At 45.6% G+C, this 19276-nt stretch overlaps 1 protein-coding gene across 3 annotated transcripts; it reads left to right on the top strand.

Moving 5' to 3' along the window:
* Positions 1 to 543: 543 nt before the first annotated feature.
* On the top strand, positions 544 to 19033 carry bcorl1 (BCL6 corepressor-like 1). 3 transcript variants are annotated; one of them, XM_027022581.2, is made up of 12 exons: positions 544 to 697; positions 9255 to 9341; positions 9434 to 12064; positions 12262 to 12397; positions 12541 to 13008; positions 13222 to 13430; positions 13682 to 13945; positions 14088 to 14254; positions 15463 to 15608; positions 16376 to 16453; positions 16728 to 16902; positions 17022 to 19033. In XM_027022581.2, exons 2-12 carry the CDS (start codon positions 9336 to 9338, stop codon positions 17338 to 17340), a joined length of 4599 nt encoding a protein of 1532 aa, XP_026878382.2. In that variant the 5' UTR covers positions 544 to 697; positions 9255 to 9335; the 3' UTR covers positions 17341 to 19033. The 3 variants fall into 3 exon arrangements, with proteins under 3 accessions (XP_026878382.2, XP_026878381.2, XP_035388179.1); XM_027022580.2 differs by lacking the exon at positions 544 to 697 and adding an exon at positions 4798 to 4944; XM_035532286.1 differs by lacking the exons at positions 544 to 697; positions 15463 to 15608; positions 16376 to 16453; positions 16728 to 16902; positions 17022 to 19033 and adding an exon at positions 4798 to 4944 and having other exon boundaries at positions 14110 to 14214.
* Positions 19034 to 19276: the final 243 nt, after the last annotated feature.

The following is a 19276-nucleotide window of genomic DNA, read 5'->3' as shown; positions in this document are numbered from 1 at the left end:
TAGCTATATAGGGTTCTGTATTCCTACCTTAACAAAGGCCTGGTATGTTGTAGTTTCAGCCTAACTGAGATGACCATGATATCACATTGGCCTAGTTTTCACAGTGTGCCCACAATAGTGGCAATATTATGCTTCAGTCATTGTAGTTGTATACATTTTCACAAGAGAAAAATGCTTTTAACAAAATCTTATAATGTAAATGCAAAAACCTCATATACTGCACAATCAATTGATGTGCTGGCCTAAACTGTACAGTTAATTGTCCACACCATACAGGCCTGGTCTGTGAAACCATGGAAACAAAAGAAGAATTAATTGTTTTATTAAGAAGGATTATTTTGCTACTCTGAATTTGAGTATATGAACGTGACTCCTCGTAAAAGAACGAACGCAGTCTATAATAAGTCACAACCTGTTTAGTAGCCTTTATACTCACCTGTAAAAAAAAAAAAAAAAAAATGACTTCACGTGGCAGGCTTTAGGACCCAGGGTGCGCGATTTTCTTCTCCAGCTGCTGCGGTCGAGAACTGGCGATGAGGGAAGATCGCGGGGAGAAGCGTAAAATTCGCACTGGGTTGAATCATTCACTAATTCACTCTTCTGAACTGAAACAAAAGCCATAGACACTTATACGTTTCACGGTCTCTTCATGAATACGTCACGCTCAAAGGCATAGGAAACCAGTTTGGGGCGTAAGGTAAGGCGGCGCGGTACCATGCGATTAACAAAGGCGCTACTGGCGAGCGAGGGGGCATATTAAAGGGGGCACTGCAAAACGCCATGGACGGCGACAGTCAACTCTGTAAACTTTCCACTTTGCACGAGTGTATGAAACTCCCAGTTTACCCCCAGTACAGGATCTGTTACCTACCAGCTGGGACTAATAGTCGTAGCCTTCCAAAATAAGGACCACCGTTACGTTTGAATATTGCGGTCGGCTAATGATAATGGTAACTCATCTGCAGTCTTCGGTCGATTGGGACAGGCTATGACATGTGTTTTAGGCCTACAAAAGTGATGAGAGCAGCAGCCCGCGGTCAACACAGGCAGTCTTGGTTGAATGACTTTGGCGTGCCTTCGCTTGGTCGGCTACGGGTAGGTCTTGCATCCTCTCAACCTGTCACCTCGGAAGGTGGTCTACCGCCCGTACCGCCCGTTTCAGTCATGCGCCTGCCTGCTGTCCCACATCCCACGTAGGGTTTCACAACAGCATGATTGAAGTTGAACCTTTCTTTTGTCTTTTTTGTTTCTGCCACTAAATTGGATACGGAACAGAGGGGTCCTTGCATCTACAATGTCGCAAGTTAGGCCCGCAGTAAGGGATTAGTCTTTGTGTCTAACTTTTGATGTCAAGTCACGGCGAGACAGACCTGTTTTCACTCGGATTATAGGCTTTGTGTGACCGAGGCGGGATGCCTGAAACATTTCATAGCTTGCAGTCCAGAATGTACTACACGGCGAGGCGAACGCTTGCACCGGCACCTTTCTCCTCACGATAACTGGAAAAGCTCTAAGAAGGCGGGATCTCTGTAGCCTGAACGGAGTCTGTCCGTCGGCAAAGGCAGCAGGTTACCTCCAGCAGACCCGGCGTGCTCCTGCTGACACGAAGCCCGCCGCACGCTCGCTCCGTGCAGTAAAGGCAATGACTCGCCGCACGCTGGGCTTTTCGCGGTCACTGGATGTCGTGCTGTCGTTTCGACAGAGTTCTTCCTCTCTGTGAAAGCACAGGCTTAAGCAGACGAGGCTGAAGTTGGGTTCTTATCCGCTGTGTTGTCGACGAGTCGGTCTCTGTCCCGTAGTCAATCATTGGTGTGTGCATGAGCTGAATTGAGAAAAATATTTCACATAGGTCGTGTTAATTCGGCTGAACCGTCTTAGAAACGCTTTATTAATATGGCAAACTGGCACAATACATGATAGTGTATTTTTTCATTTTTGCAGCTGTGTTCAAATTCTCGAATCGTGATGTAAACGTGTATCAGTCCTCCGACGTAGGAGTTCCATAATATTCTTCAGTGTACATCATTTTTTTCTCGTCACAACTCCAAAGATATATTAATGTTACTACACAGACGAGCGGAACTGTAGTCATTATTCTAGATAGGCTGGCACGTGCTGAGGTCCCTCCATGTGAAGTTTCATTGATCAAGAACTTGGTGGTGTGGAGAGACAGTAGGTTTAAAGATATTTTGAAATTAAGCCTGAGAAAGGAAACGTTATGCGATATGTCCCACTAAACTTCCTCCACTGTATCCTAGAAGATACAATGATTGTTTTCAGAAGCTTGTTAAAGATGCGGTTGTGACATTACTCTGTGCCTGGCTAATTCCCAAATGCATGCTACATGAAGATTAAGCAAAAAATGGGTAAAAAGTATAATGAGAAGAGGAAGACAGGATGTAAGAGTAGTACCCTTAGGAAAAGCCACAGTGCACGTTTTGCCTCGTCAATAATGGGTTGCTTCCAAACTTATACATTTGTTGTTGGTTTTAAATAGCTTATCAAACAAGTTATTGCAAATATCAAGACACTGACTATTATACATCTGTATTATACCTGCTAAGTATTAAGATACAGGCAGATAGAAGGGCAAGGGATGGCTAATTAGAAGTCATCTCATAATGCATTCTTGCAAACTGGTGGACTTTTGCATTAGGCTGTATGATGAATTTAAACAAACACTTAGTATAATTTTCCAGAAGAATGTGTGGAATATTTGAAATAAAGGAATATTATTCTTTGGGAAGCATTTTATGCTATTGCTGTTATAGCCACTTTCCATTGTAGTAGGTCTCTCCCTTGTCATGTGATAATGCCGACTATGCAAAGGCAAGTATACATCCTCAAGGGTGTATGGAACTTATCCGTTTGTCTTGTCAAAATTGTTCATGCAGCATCGCTGATCACCTCAGCAGTCAACGTTGCCATGTAACTTGTGTCTGAATGACTGGCATGTCACACAATGAACTGAGAGAGAAGGGGAGTTTGTCATCTTTGCCTCTCAGTGAAAACATGGGTGATTACATTCTTGGGAGGGCCTCGGTCACGGATGTGACGAATCCATGGATCAGGCCTTTTTCACTTTTACAGTGACATATCATTCTTTGTGGGCATGCTTTTACGAGCTGTACCCTCCGGGGAATTATGTCACCTAATGGTGGTGCCGAGATGAACACAGTTGTGAAGCTCTGGTCATAGGCTGAGGAAAGGCCTTTCTTACAGTAGCTGGATAGACAGTGTTGGTGATAGCAAATTCAAATGTTATGACAGGCCATGTGGATTGGTGAACCAGAAAATAGCAAAATTGTAGTGAAATGTGCTGACTGCATGTTTAATTCTAAAATTTCTGATATCAGTGTTATATATTGACATTAAAATGCCTAAATGCCTTGCCCATTATGATATTGATGTGGAGATGGATATAATGAATTTATGAAAATGGCTGTGGTTTTCTTTAATAGCTTTCATACCTATGCAAATACTGCTTACAGTAATATTTACTCAGTATTGTGTCTTTTCATGAAGCATAAAAAGTGTGGAGATAAGAAATAAGACATTTTATTTTTGACAAACCTTATGATTTGATTCTAATTTAAATACTCTTTTAGAGAGTTGAAAATAAACTAAGTAGACATAAAATTAGACTCTTAAAGCCAGCTAATGAAGATTAACATATTTCCCAAGCCATAACCATTACTGCTGAGTTTTTGGGACATAAACAGTACCCACTCTCTTTAAGTAAGAAACACAGATCGTGTGCTTTTCAGCTAAAAAGGTAACTCGTTCGTGTAGGGGAATACAGAACTTGACCAAATTAAATGCAGGAAAACTGTTCAAAAGGCCCTCATGATGAACTTGATGATGAACTCCTGTCCATTAATAGACAAAAGCTCAAATTCACGTCGTAACCGAAGTAGCCTGTTTAGGTATTTTATATATTTTGTGTTTATACAATATCAGAATGTATGACAGACCTGTGTTAATGTTCTCCTGTATCACAGTAATAAGCTTTAAACATAAATCTCTTTTTGTAGAATATAAATAATTAGCTATACCTTAGCCTAAACATAAAATGTGTTAATTCATGTCGGTAGCCTATCGATGTTAAAGCGAGTTTTTCAAATGAATTTACTCATTAGAAAACAAACAACGACTGTTATAAAACTGTAAATCGCAGTATCTAAAACAGCGATGTTGTTTTATTTCAGGATAATTTAAGTCTACAAAAAAAGTCTGCACTGAGAACCGGTGCTTCTCTTTGCCGTTGGGGTCCGAGGAAGGCTCCTTGAAGCGCGGATTGTCGGTAAACCTGTGTCGACATCAGTCGCATGGCCGAGCAGGAATAGCTCTAATAACACCCACAAGGGTCTCGGCTCCGCGTGTTGTTAATTCCGCTGCAATGTTACCATCAGCCTGCACCTTCTCCAAACTCTTTTTTGTTTCTTCGCGCTTTAAATAGATTAAAAAACAAAACAAAACTGTGACTCGCAGTCTCCGGAGAGATCCTCGAAGTACATTATTCTGTCAGCCACACGGACTGTGGGACGTGTAGCGTATTCGCTATTATGTGGTGTGTTTTCACTTTGTTAGTTGGGTAAGGTTTTTCAGTTTAGCGCACCGTTGCGATCCCCTTTCCCCTTGAGCGGCTGGACTCCAGTGGTGCATGCTGGTACCTGCAGTCCTTGCTCCTCCCTTCTTGGGATTGGCATCGACAAGGGCGTGGGTTTTGAAATACTACAACTCCCATACTCACAGTCCTCCATCTGCCCCTCTCTCCCACCAGACCAGAGACTGAGCTACGGTACGGGTTGTCTTGACGAAACCCCCCCGGACTTTCAGAACCGAAAATCGTCGAGATTAGTGAACTGCGACCGACAATAACGAAAGACGGAATTAAAGCCTTTCTCTTGATGCACAAATATCTCCTAAATGTCGGTCAAACGGGTTGGTGATTGTTTCTACAATTTGACATCGTTATCTTGTTCGCTAATTATCTTTTGGAATTATTCAGTGTTGTAGACGAAGGGATCGGTTCTAGGCTGTGTCATGTTTTAACATTTTGAATACTGGCGTGGTCCAATATGGGCCGATCACACACTGTTTCGTAGATATTTATCTGTACAGTGGCGGGCAAGCTTGTCTCAACATTTGCAAGCAGCGTAATCCAGACTGATAGTTGCTTCGAGGACAGTTCGCTGCGCAGGGATCTGAAAATTGCTACTTCAATTTAGAACACCTTGCTAAGTGCGAATGTGGCTCTTCACATCGTGCAGCACAAGTAACGCTCGGCAGTTATTGATGCATGTGCATTGTTGTTAAGCGTTCAGTTAATGTTACAAGTACCCCATGGGGGAATGTGCAGAGACAGCCCCAAAGTACGATGTTTCCTCATGTAGGTGATTATCACCCTCAAAATGTTGTCTGGCATTCTCTCGATTTATTTCAGCAAGCCCTGGTTAGGGAAGGACGTCATGGTTGGAGTACTCTTTGGTGGGCGCTGACAAACACGGTTAGGCTTTTGCAGTTTGGGATTTCAGGTTGTGATCGGCTACTGACCAGCGGGCTACGTCGGGAGGAACGGCTCGTTAGTTTGGCTCCATGGTGGCCACCACGAGTGTGCATCCACAATGTAGCTGTTCCTTTCTGCAGAGCAAATTCTATTTCGGTTAATCCCTGTTCAGAAGACCTACATCGTGTCATGTGTGTGTGTGTTTGTGTGTTTGTACACCTCGCCCTTTCAATCATTTATGGCTCATGGAGAGTTGTTTTTTTAATTTATTTGTTAGCCTGATCCTAAACAGACTGAACATTTCGAAGGGTTTCCCCCCTGTGAATCATCGTCTCCCGTATTGTGTGATAGCCCACAATTGTTTATCAGCCCGAGCTTGATCGAGCGAGTGGGCTGGTCAGACTTTGAGCAGTAGGACAAATTTTTCATCTTGCGGAAAATCAGCTTTATCCTATAGGCGTTATCACCTGTTATCGTCTGCTATTCGGTTTCAACCAAAATGGGTTTTTGGTTCTAATTCTGCATCATGTATCGTGGACTTGACACTTGGATGCGTCTCCTTTGTGCATGTGAGCTCAGGGCTGCGGAGCCGATTGACCGGGAGCGAGTGTGCTTAAGACAAGAGCAGAGACGATGTTGTATTTCCGTGCCCTACCTTTTGCTTTTCGCCGTTGTAGTGCATATCAAAACAATAAGACGTTCGTAAATCGAGGTCCCGCTTCCACTCGATGTTTTCACAGACGCTTACAGTTTAATTCAGGGATCTCAAATCAAGTGTGTCAGCGGAGATGATGAGACAGTGTGACTAAAACGTTACAAAACGGCCCCGACATGAGCTTGCGTGGACTGATATGAGATCATAAACTTTACAAATAGACAGACTACTATGTGCGTTTCAGATATGGCTCAGCTATGTGTGACCTCCGAGGAGAGGAACATGTCGAACTAAGTCGGTCCGATACGTCGCCTGTACGCTCCGCCAGTTCCCCGTTCACGGGCATTGCCAGCCGTCGCCGTTACGTGCGGTGACAACACGGCCTGTCTACCCGGGGCGGTGCAGCGCTCACCTGGTATTTTCAGGTGCACGATACTGTGGCTCGATGAAACGTTAATCTGGCAACAAAAGCACAATAATAACGTTTAGAGATTTTACTATTCAGTTTTGGGTGGGTTTTTGGCCACAAGACGTTTTAGTTTTTCTAGTCATTGTAATTTTTAGGAGGAATAATTTAAACTCAAGAACGTTATCCTACTTTTGAATACAGTAAACGAGTCAAAGGGACATTGAAGTTCTTGGGTTAATAAATGGGTGCTTTGGTCAACTTTAGAGCACATTATCACTACCAGATCAAATAGATTAACTCCTGAAAAAAAAAACAAAACACTAGGACCCTCTGGGAAAAAAAATAACCTCTTTCAGTGTTGTGTTTGGATAGCTTACTCCATGTCCTTGCCTTTTTGTGGGAAAGCTTATTTCTGAATTGTTTTGTAGTTAAAGATGAATTTCCCTATGGATACATGCTCACTGTGATCGTATGGCTGGAGCATCTTCATGGCATTCCTCTTGGAGGCGCTACGGTAAACATCATCCCTCTCACTGCTGTTCCTTCTCCTGGTGGGACTCTGACTTACTGTGTTCTCAAGTGCTGTGTCCAGAGCTGCACAATCCCAGGTTTATCTTAACCAAACAGGGGCAAAGCTCTTGATGGGGATTAAAGACAAGAAGGTCTATCAATGTGTCAAGTGAGCAATGGAGTTTGAGGCTGGGTTCCTGCTGATCGTGCCCTCTGGAGAGCAGCAACAGGGCGCTGCTGTCATGCAAATGCAGCCAAGGTTAGGAGGATACTAGAGTGAGTCCTCCTCTCTTTGCCTGGTGTCTGTTCGCTGCATGACTGTTGACGGCCGTGCTTATCTGAGCGTCTGGGTTTGTTTTTGTTTTGGGTTTGTTTTTGTTTTGTTTTTTGTTTTTTTTAAATGTCTCATTTTACCAGTTATGCAGTTTTTGCTTCCAGGTCCTTGTACGGCTTTGCCCTGGATTACATGACAGTGGCGGTGCTGGTACACCTCCGACCTATGCGCGGTTTATGTCTGCCACCAGATGTGTTGAAAATAGCCACCTGAATTTGGTGAATATGTCTGTTCATTTCCTGTTGACCTTTTTGGTCCTACAGTGACCCTTACTGAGCAATTCTGTCCAGTTCAGGGAAGCTTTGTATCTTACTTTTGGTTGACACAGTACCCTTCTTACATTGGCTCTAAATCATGGCACGTATTACTTTCTTTATCGTTGGTGTTGAACTTTCTCTCTATTCTCAACATTCAAAAATTCTGACGAAGAGTTCAGGTGGGATGGCCATGTTGAATTTAATATCTGCTTTTATGATGGTACATGAGCATGACCTAGGATACTGAAAAATCATAAGATTATTATGGTTAATTGTGTTCATTTTAAACAGTATGTGTTACATTGTCAGCACATTGTCTGTGGTGGATGTCTTTATTCCTGCTCAAGTGTCAGCTTAAAGGAAATTGTGACATCTTTTGTAAGGAACCTCATTTACAGGAAGTTTTCGACTAGATTCTTAGCACCGAGTCTTAACACTACAATCCAGAGACCAAGCAGATGATAAAAATAAGATTCATGCAGCTCCCGGCTGTATAATTACCATGCCATTGTTTGTAATATTGCTATTTGTCTTAAGGTTTGTTAAGTACTTTTGAATTACCTTTTTTAAAATACATTAATGCTTGTTTTACATATCCATGTATTAAATTAATATTTAAATATTTGGAGCAATAGCATACTGTGATCCCTAGCATCAGTGTCTGAAGGAAAATATTTGACTCGCAGGTTTGTGATTAATAATTAAAAATGGTCACACAGACAAAAACATACATTATTGTAGGAATACAGTAGGATGAAAGTACTCTGGATATGTTTTATACATTAGGTAAATGTATCTGTTTCCTTCTGGAACCCACTCACATTACATAGCTGTGAGTTTCCTTCAGGTAAAGTAGAAATGTCCATTGAAACATTTTCAAATTTCAGGAAGCCAGCCTTAGGTACCTGGTATTTTGAAAATGATAGCTGTTTTGATTCTCATACTCCATGCTTGCTGGCATAGTGTACTTGAACAACCTAATTTCATTACAGGGACGGTGGTAGTGGTAGACAGTCAAAACAGGGAAGAAAATATTCATATCTTATATTATGGTAAAAGATAAAAAAGAGTCCAGAATGATTTATTGGAATAAGTTTTTGAAACAGCTGGATTTTAAATAGAACTCAGAATCACAGCATAAGGTTGTAATCATCTCTCCGTAGAAATAATTAAGGCCTCAACTGACCTTGTGACAGCATTTTAGTTTCCTTACAACTAAAAAGCTCTCGGTTAGATTGGAACTAAGATAAAACAAAGTTGAAAAAATGAGTGACATAGGCTGGAAGGCTTTAGTTGAATGATGAAGTGTGTACTTGTCTCTTATGGACACTTGGGCACATGGAAACCGGGTCAGTTTTGCTCTGATATTCATTGCTAGATTTAGTGCTGCATGGGCTGTTTTGAATATTTGAATAATGATGAAATTGTAAAGTATTGTGATTTTGAGAGCTTCGGGAAAGTCATGTATTTGTAGAGATTTTGAAGTAGCTTTTTGAAAAGCTTTTAAATGTCTATAATGTTTAAAATGTTTCAGAATGATCAAAGCTGTTTTTCATGCCAGCTTTCCCCCTTCTGTTTAGCTCTGTACCTTATACAAAAGAAAACCTTGTAAACACACATCTGTGGACACACCGTGAGGAATGCTGTGTTAAAAAACGCCTATGCAGGTGACACAGTTTTTGGCATTTGACGAGCGCTTTTCCTATTTCTCCCTGCAAGCACTTTGTTTCATACCCTAACACCTGTCCTGTTTGCTAAGGTGGATCCCTCGCCAATGAATGTGGGGGATGGCGGCACAGTGAGCAGAGCAAGCAGTGCCCCTGCCCAGGCCTCCGAGAGTATGGTGGGGAATCCACAGCAGACACTGCCTCCTGAACTCAGAGGAGATGTGCCTCACAGTCAGCAGAACAAGCTGAGGACATCCACAGACTGCAAAGCGCCTGGGCTCTGCTCAGAGGCCAGCAAGGCCAGCAATTCAAACCATTGTCCCGAAGTCCCTCCCTCCCATCTTCGCAACAATGCTCCTGTGTTCAGCACTGATCCTTTGAGCACGCCGTTGCCCGATAGGACAGAGGTTCCAAAAGCCAAGGCCGATGGTGCAGGCGTCTACCCCACTCACCACTGGCCTTGTGGGAAAAAGGTTGCCGCAGAGGAGTCGGTGAACTCTGTTCATGGTGGTGCAACCTCGAATAAAAAAAGCCCTCATAGCCCTGGCCACACCCAGCCTGTGATTGCCCTTCCCCCAGGATTCCAGTGTTCAACGCTCTTCAAACCTGGCCAACCTGTTGCTTTCCTCCCCTCCTCTAACTTTTCTTCCCCTCTCTGTAAGATCACCTTGCCTCCAGCACTGGGCCAGATTGCCGCTTTGAGAGAAGCCACAGCTGGCCAGTTTCAAAAAGACTGTCCGGCACCGAGCCCTGGTTCGAGCATGACACCGAGACTCAAAACATACCCATATCAGTTCTCAATGGGCCTTGCTTCTGAGAAGAAACCACTGACCTCCACATCTAAAGGCCGGAGTGACTCTTTATCTAATGCCAAGGGTTGCAAAGGTGTAGGAGAACACAAATCCACAATATCTTCTGCTGTTAGCCCAGCTATTCCGCTGCCAGTGCAACAGGCCACACAAGGCTCAGCCCCTCCGACACGTTACACCATCTCTCCCACCGCTGCCATCTGCTGTAGTTCAGCACTGGCCAACATTACCACTCAGAGCAGGCTACTCAGCCTCGTAGAGAAATGTCCCCCATTCAGAGGGGTGGAAAAAACCTCTGTGGCATATTTGAAACCTAAGACTTCATCCGCCGCCGAGGAGCAAAATGCTTCCTGTCCCCCAGAAGCAAGAGATGTGCCCCTTGACTTGTCTTCAAAATCCAAACGTCCCAAATGCGTGAAGGATACACCGAACAGTCCCACTGCTACAACTGAGCATCACTCAGTTGAGCCTCGTCAGAAGAATGTCCATGCCACCAAAAAGGCTCAGACCACTTTGGGTACAGCCACTACATATGCTCTTCTACCAGATACCCAGCGAAATGGTGCAGGCCAGAGATCCTCCTCAAAAATCAGCAATCACAACAATTTGGAACCTGGTGCACCATGGGGTAAAGGATCAAGTCCAGGATCATTAAATAATCTCCCAGGTACATATGTCGGAGTGGCCAGCCCCATACTGGCATCTACCTTGCGTAGCAAAGACGGGAAAAATACCGCTTTTGTTGAAGACATTCAAACATTTGCTAAGCAAGAGACCATTTCCATTATTGATCAAGGAGAGCAACTGGCCTCCAGGGGTAAGAAGGCACATTTCTCAGTTAAAGGTAGCCAGCAAAATAAAGGCATCAAACACTCTGTTACTACTACTTCCCCTGGGGCGCAGGAGCTTCCATCCACGCCACCGTTTGTTACTGCAAGCTCACAGTCCCCTCGGAAGTCTTTGGGTGGAAAAGCAGGAATTCCTTATTCACCTCCAGTTATTAAATCATTATGGCAACAGCCTAGCGTTATTTCCCAGGGGATGTCTGCGCAGAAGCGATCAAGTCAGATGCAAGCCTCATCTAAAGTCAAAGGCAACATGCCTTGTGAGACCCCCCTTTTCCATAGCTCTGAATTAATCCCAACTATACTGGAAGACGAAAAATGGGAGAAAACCAAGTCCCCCTTGTCCAACCTGGAGTCGATAGTGAAGCAGAAAGTTCTTGAGACCACAGCACTGACCGGTGAGAGCTACTCTGCTGCAGGACCTAGGAATCCTGAGGTGGTCAGCGTGCTTAACAGGTGTCAGGACCCCTTACTGCAGCAGACTGCAGCCACCGCCTTTACGCCCTCCAGAACCACAGAGGCACAGGACTCCAAAGCAGACAGAGCCTCCCCACCCACAGACACCACAGCCCCGGTCAATAGAGAGGAGGCCCCTGTCACTGTGCCCAAGGAGAAGGGCCATGACAAACAGACCAAGCAGTCTGAAAACCTGACCGGCAGTGGCAGCCAGAAGTCAAAGATAAGCAGTCCCAGGAAAAGGTGCGCTTCCAGTATTAAATCTGGCAGGAATGAGTGTAAACTGGCCCAGGAGCTTGTGGAGGACACAGCAAGAGGAAAGCCTGCAACCCAAACAGAACTCTTTTCTCGTTCTAAACCGGAGGGGATGGCTATACCCGTCCACCCGGCCCAGACTGCAGCAGACGCGGAAGGAGAGAGGAAAGCGAATGGTGCCAAAGAGTATATGCCTTCCACGGGGAAAGGATCAGTACCAGTCGGCAAACAGAAAAAAACAAGGAAGCCCGCTAAGGAGAGGGCATCTCCTGAAACACCGAAGAAGACCGGCACACACACAAAAACGCAGCAGGGGAAGGAGAGTGTCACAGTAATGCAAGGCTCTACCTCTAGAAAAGTGAGCTTAAGGCTATGTTTGATTATGATATAAAACCTATAGTATTTCTATATCGTTTTAGATAGCCATGGTCATTTTGAATTCTTTTAACATTAACAGCTATTTTACTATTGTTAGCTGTTTTAATCAAGCACAATAGAATAATCAAGATAATAGAATATGACGTTTCAGTATGCTTGGGTTTCTGTTGTCAACAGAAGAAAGACATCTCATCTATTGTGGAAAAGTGTATACTGAAGGACAGTACCTGTCGAGCCCCTGAAGTGATGGGCAAAGTTCGGAAAGGGAAGAGCAGTCCAGTTAAAATGGAGCAGCCTCCCCCACACAGAACCAGTAATGCGTTGATTTACAGTATACCAGGCCTATTATTTAATATATGTACATTCGCATTAGACATTTATTCAGAGGTATTCATTCTCATCTTTATGTCCTGGACAGGTTTATTGAAATGACTGTCCTTGGTTGTGGTTCCGTAGGTTGTGAGAGCAGCCTGATCAGCAGTGCCCAAGCAGAGGAGGACCCCAGCACCGGCAAGGAGGCAGAGGTCCAGGAGGCGCCCTCCCCGCGGCTGAGACGGGGGCGCCGGCGAACCGACGAGGCTCTGCTGAGAGACTGGAGCTTCGCTTCTCCGCCCACTCCTCCTCCTCCTCCTCCTCCTCCTCCTCCTCCGAACCCGCCCTTTTCTTCAGTACCACCGAGTACCACTCCAGCCGCCCCACCACGCCGGCCGCGGGGACGGCCTCGCCTCAACCCACTACCCGAGGCAGGGGACACGGACGAGGCCAGGGCCTCGCAAAAGGCCGAGACAGGAGATACTGCCTCCATGAAAAAGAGGAAGCGTTGCAGGAACCGCAGGTACCAGAATGGCGAGTATATCACAGAGAAGGAGAAGGCGGATGGGCAGAAGAAGGAGAGACCTGGTTCTAGAGAGGACCAAGGTGCAGGTAAAGGGCAAATGCCTTGGAGCTGGTTCTGCAGACCTGTTGAGCTTAAGCATCAATTGTTTTCGTTCCAAGACTTACTCAGTACTGTTGAAGCTTGAGATTTCAATTTTACATAGAAGTATATCCTATACCTAATTGAGGAACACCACGTGGTCTTGTTGTGAGACTGTTGTGAATTATTTGGGTTTACAGGGCTTGTTGTTGTGATTTCAGATGAGAAGACAGCCCTGTTCCCTCGGCTCAGCAGCGCTTTGACATATGGAGTGCCCAGTCCTGACCTGAGCCCCAGGAGGTCCCTGTACACCCGCTCAGGGACCGCACGACGTCAGGACAGTCCCCCCACCCAGGAATTTAACGACAAACCTCCGGGAAAGAGGAAGTTCAAGAGCAAGCACTTGTGTGATACAGAGGAGCAGAAAAAGGTTGGTGGTTACATAGATCATGACGAGCAAGCATCTAGAAGCGTGGTTTTACCACGGGAGGCTGTGTGCATTTGTTAATTGGTCTTTTGGTGCCCCCTACTGGCATCTGGCGTTCCTACAAGGCCGGCGGCTCCCCTTTTACATGCGGCAGCTGGGCTTCTCCCAGTTTAGCGCGCGAGGCAGCGCCTGCCCTTTCAATGTCACGTCCTTCCTGCGGTTCACTCCTCACTCCTCCGATGCATTTATTCCAGATCAAAACCAAGCGTGGCCTTCTGGGTAAGCGCTCGGCGACACAGTCTACAGAGGAGGACAACCCCGTGGCCAAGAAGCCCTTCGCCCCTTTCGCCTCTCCCAAGGGCCCACTGAGTTCCCCTCCTAAAAAGAGAGGGCCCGGGAGAGGCACGACTCCTGACCCCACCCCCAGCCGCCCGGTGCCCCCGGAGGTGCGACGGCTGATCGTGAACAAAAACGCCGGGGAGACACTGCTGCAAAGAGCCGCTAGACTGGGATACCAGGTAGACACATCGCCAGACCAGACCTTCTCTCCTCTCACACGTCCTCAGCTTCTTTTAACATCTGTCATGCTTTGAGGATCTCAAACAAGTGGTTTAATAACCCCCCCCCCCCCCCCACACACACACCCTCCCCCATCTAAAGGAGGTGGTGCTGTACTGCCTAGAGAAGGACGTGCGGGAGGTGAACCGGCAGGACAACGCGGGCTATACGGCGCTGCACGAGGCGTGCGCGCGCGGCTGGACGCACATCGTGCAGGTGCTGCTGAAGCACGGCGCTGACGTCAACTGCAGCGCCCAGGACGGGACGCGGTGAGCCGCAGGCGTGGCCGGCACGAGCGGGCCTTGGCCTCACAAACACACACACACACACACACATACACACACACACACACACACATATACACACACACACACACACACATACACACACACACACACACACACACACACACACACACACACACACATCCCGCCTCACTTTACGTTTGACCTTTTAATTGCCGGTCACTTATAATCTCTTGAAAAGGGCATGACTTTGCTCGATCTCCTAAGGGTAATCGTCTCCACTTTTTCCTGCATGCAGTGCACGTGGGGTTTTCGTGTTAAGTTCAAGTTTAGGATTTATCATTCTACCATATGCTCGTTGTTGGAATGAGACAGTGTTTCTTCTGGTCCATGCTGCAGACAGCAAGACCAGAGCGGCAAGTGTGCGCAGGACTACAAAGTGCAGAACCAAAGGGTGGGCGAGAAGTGCAGCTGAAGCAGGGAATACAATAAAAACACAGAACATTTAGCGCAAAAGACAGTCGACGCTCTGGACACACTAGCAGATACGAGTAGCATCGTAATGTAGGTCTGTGTTCAGTGGCAGCTTCTGTGTCATCTGAGGAGGTCTGTAAACTGTGAAAAATGTACATTCTGTGTCAGAAAATAGACTGGGTAGGAGGAACACTCTCAATAGCGGCGGCAGCCTGGTGCACTGTAAGGGCACAGTCCACAAGAGAGTTCTCTGGTTTAAAGTGCAGGTGTGCAGGAAAGATGCATGTTCTCTTGGGGGGGAGGAGTCCGGATGGTCCTGGAACTCTTGCTTAGTCCAGGTGGGTGTTGGCAGGCAGCAGTGTGTTAAGTAGAGTGACTGCCTCTGGCAAGAAGCTGTTGTGGATTCTGGCAGCGATGGTATGGAAGCTCCAGTACCTTCTGCCGGATGTCAGGAGGGTCAAGAGACAGAGAGAAGGGTGGGAGGGGCCATCCACCATGCTGGTGTGTGTGTGTGTGTGTGTGTGTGTGTGTGTGTGTGTGTGTGTGTGCGTGTGTGTGTGTGCGTGTGTGTGGTGGGAGGTGCTGATGGTGGGTGGAGAGATTCCAGCGATCTTCTCAACTCTTCTCACGGTCCGCTTGCAGTCAGACTCGCAGTCTGAGACAGTCCGGTTCCCACACTGGGCTATGAGGCAGGACGCTCTCTGCCGTTCTCCCGTAGAAGGTCCTCTCAACGCTGTGTTGCACTTGATCCCCTGCAGCCCCATCCACGACGCGGTGGCTGCTGATAACCTAGCAGCGGTGTGGATGCTGCTGAACCACGGTGCAGATCCAACACTGGCCACCTACTCTGGCCAGACAGCTGTCAAACTGGCCCAAAGTCCCAGCATGAAAGCCTTCCTCAAAGGTAATGCACATGCATTGCTTATATCACAGTTCATTGTCAGCACATCACAGTCACCCCCTGGATGTAAAAGTAAAACCAAGCTGTGTGTGGGTAGGGTTGTGTGTGGGTAGGGTTGTGTGTGGGTATGGGGGTGTGTGTGGGTAGGGGGGGGTGTGAGGATGTGTTTTAATTACGAATTGTTGCATGAAATCCGAAATAACCCTGAAGTAAATACACTTGTTGCATTAATAATCTTTGGTGCACTTTCAGCAAACACGTGAAAAGAAAATTTAAAACTACGATTTTCCTACCTTGAAAATGAGCACTGCTGCTGAAATTCATTAAGGGCATTTTAAATATGTGTTACATGCCTGATTTTTTAAATTTAAAAATAGGTGTATTCCATCTCCGTTGCGACAAGTGGGGGAAAACATTTTTTTTAGTTGTTGTTGATACAAATCTACACTTTTTCGAGACTGTGTATTATCACTGTCTAGAGCGACTATGTGGAGTTTGTAACAGTAGCACTATTGTACTTGTAGCCTTTTTCTACACCTCATCACAGGCTTTGGAAAAGCCATTTTAGAAACAGCAACTGGAACGGCATAGTCCAGATATCCTTTAGTAACTTATTTAAAGCTGGTAGCTGATGTCTAATGTTATTGTAATACGATGGTTCATATCTAAGCAAAATCCAATAGGCAGCTACTTTTAATATACCACAGAGCCTGAATAAAGCTCTCTGGCAGTTCAGTTTGACTTTCTAAATTACATGTCTCTTTACTCAGAGTACTTCACTGACCTGGAGGGACGCACTGACCAGGATCCTAGTCTCCAGTGGGATTTCTACAGCAGCTCTGTGTTTGGTAAGAAGATTCAAAGACTCATTTGCATGTGGAGATTTTACCTTAAGTGCTCATAATCAAGTGGTCTGAGTTCTTTATAGTCGAGAAGTTTAAACTGTACTGTCGAATACCCTCAGTTATATGGTCTTGACCAGATGAGTCTTTCATCCCCAGAGTGCATGTTCCTCGATGTTGTGTAGGGTATTAGTAAAATGGCTGTTCACTAGAGGGCAGCACAAGCACGTAGCAGTGAGCTGGCTCGTCCTTCAGTCTGCCTCTGTGACTTGCTCCCCAGAAACGGATCAGCAGGCCTGCTGGGACTTCCTACTGTCCCTGCCTGAGGAGGAGGAAGGGGAGGAATGGCGGGAACAGGGGAAGGAGAGAGACTCGGATACGGACTGCCTTCTGTTTGAATTCTCCTCCGAGCCACTTTTACCCTGCTACCATGTTCAAGTATCTCTGACACAGGGGTGAGTGCAGATAAACATGACTAACTTTTAAATGTCTGGCAGTACTGCAGTTTCTGTGGTCAAACATCTTGACTTGGTGTGAAAAACTACTTCCTAATGTCAGTACCTACCCTTAACAGTTTTTGCAACTGGTTTTTGCTGACGGACGTGTTGAAGCGCCTGAAGGTGTCCGCTCGGATCTTCCGGGCGAGGTATCCGCAATTCGAGGTTGCGAGCATCCCGAGGGCAGAGCTCTGGAGGCAGATGAGCGTCAGCCAGACGTGTGTGGTCCCTGACGAGCTCCAGCCCGCCGAGGGCGAGGAGGACGACGAAGAGCTGGTGGAGCTGGTGCGCTGTGTGCCTGAGCTGCAAGGACTGCTGGGCTCCTCCATACAGCTCCTGCGGGAGGACGAGGACGAGAGGTCAGAGGTCGCCGCCCGGCTGTGCAGCAGCCGATAGCGAACAGCCACCCCGTCTGCGGCAGGCCTCACCCTCCTGCGCCCCGAGATGGGTGAGGGGCTGTCCACGGGCACACGGGGCCTCTTCTTCGGCGACTGATGCCCCGTTACTAGTACCAGCACTTTGTACATTCAGCGTTCTTTTGCAGAAGACGCCCTTTTCCCAAGGCCACGCGCTGTTCCAGCAGAGGGAGGGGCCAAATTAGATCGACTTGCCTTGGTATCACCCCCAGGAGAATGGCTAGGGAAGGTCTCCGCTAGCAACGCAACTTTCAGGTCCTGATCTGTAGGTATTTTTCACTATCCAATAACTGTTCTCAAACCTTTTTATATATGTGTGTGTATATATATATATAGATATATATATATATATATATATATATACCTATAAGTATATGTAAATATATATGTATATCTTGACATCAGGGTGAATATGTTTGGTTGTAACTTATCACTGATATGTTTTAATGTTTGTTTGATCTTGAGGATATGTGAATAATTTTGAAAGGGTGTCAAATCCAAGGCTTTTTTTCTTTTTCTTTTTTTTTGTTCTCTTGGTGAACTCGCGCATAAGAGGCTTATGCCCAGCTACTTGAGGCAGGAAGGCCTCTGGGCCAGATGGTTCCTCTGTAAAGCTGCGAGAGGCCTGCGCTCTCTGGCGAGGACCCCTGGCCCAGAGCATATGGCCCTGCTTACCTCGCGTTACCTCAGCTCACCTCCCCGCCACAGCACAGCTCCGCCCCAGCAACTCCGCAAGCCTCATTTACCAACATGCCCTTTATCTTGTGGGTTTATTTTTTCCTTTTTTATGCAGTGTAGCATTAAATATATTGTTTTCTTATATTTATGAACTCTGATTGTGGGTTTTTTTCAGAATATTTTTTTTTCCCTCCCCCAAGAAATATTTTTAAATCATCCATGATCGGTAGTTTCATTTTATCCAGAGCTAATCATGTTTACAACACGTGAAGAGATTGATGGGAGTCCCCCATGTGTATGAAGGTCTTCGTATAATGCAGGCGGAAAAGCAAACCTGTGGAGTGCTTCTTGTTTGTTAGTTTGTTTGTTTTGAGATTATTTTTTCTGTAGACTGTTCTGGATGCTGTCCGAGCCGTCGCTCTGTTCAAGGTCGTGAGAAGTCTTCTCCTACGCTGATCGTGTCCCTGGTGTTCTTGATCCCCGTGAGCTCTGTGGCGCGTGGTGTGTTTTATTTACATGGTTTGATTGTTGTTTGTGCTTAATTTAATAGTCATTAATATATTTGACTTTTTTGTGTATCTGACAAATGATATATGAACATTTTCTTTGTATGGTTGGTGCTTTATTTGAAATGTACACATTAATGATCCCTTTACCCTAAGGATGTTCTGTTCTCCCTCACTGCAAACAGTATTTTAACAAGCAAAAGTACAGTTTTATTGTACTGGTGCTAAGACAGATTTTGTGTTGACAATCAATGAATTTTTTTTTCCTTTTTGCTTTTTGAACTGAAACCAATAAATGCTATTTAACTGAAGAGAGAGAAATGTAAAGAGAGAGTTTAGTTTCATTACCTATGGAAATATGGCGAGTCATGATGAGCGAAAGTACTCGGTTTTGAAGGTTTATTGCTTGTGAGAACTCTGCTTGAAGAGGATATGTTTAATTCCTTTTTAAAAGAAATCAACCAGAATAAAGCATGATTGTCAAGTCTGGCTTGTGATGTTTAGTGCATTTCACTAGCTGTCATCGTTTTTAAGGTCTTTTATGTTGCATGTAGAATAATTAAGCAGTCTATGATATCTCAAACAGAAGGGGTCATTATACATGCGATCCCTTGTAGTTACACACTGGTAAATGAACGTCCTTCCAATATTCCAATAGATATTTTATTTAAACGTGGTAAGGAGGACTCTGTGATGAGCAGCAGTTCTGCTTTCACTGGCTGTCTTCTGCCA

This window comes from Electrophorus electricus, chromosome 12 (assembly GCF_013358815.1).
Source record: "Electrophorus electricus isolate fEleEle1 chromosome 12, fEleEle1.pri, whole genome shotgun sequence".
In the NCBI taxonomy this organism is placed as follows: domain Eukaryota; kingdom Metazoa; phylum Chordata; class Actinopteri; order Gymnotiformes; family Gymnotidae; genus Electrophorus; species Electrophorus electricus.
The sequence above is the reverse complement of the archived record's forward strand: the minus strand, read 5'-3'. Positions and strand labels throughout refer to the sequence as shown.

Excerpts from the sequence above, each read along its gene's own strand:
- bcorl1 (XM_027022581.2), top strand. Across the intron at positions 15,609-16,375 it reads CATGAAAGCCTTCCTCAAAG|AGTACTTCACTGACCTGGAG; the intron begins GTAATGCACATG and ends CTCTTTACTCAG. Across the intron at positions 16,903-17,021 it reads CAAGTATCTCTGACACAGGG|TTTTTGCAACTGGTTTTTGC; the intron begins GTGAGTGCAGAT and ends TACCCTTAACAG.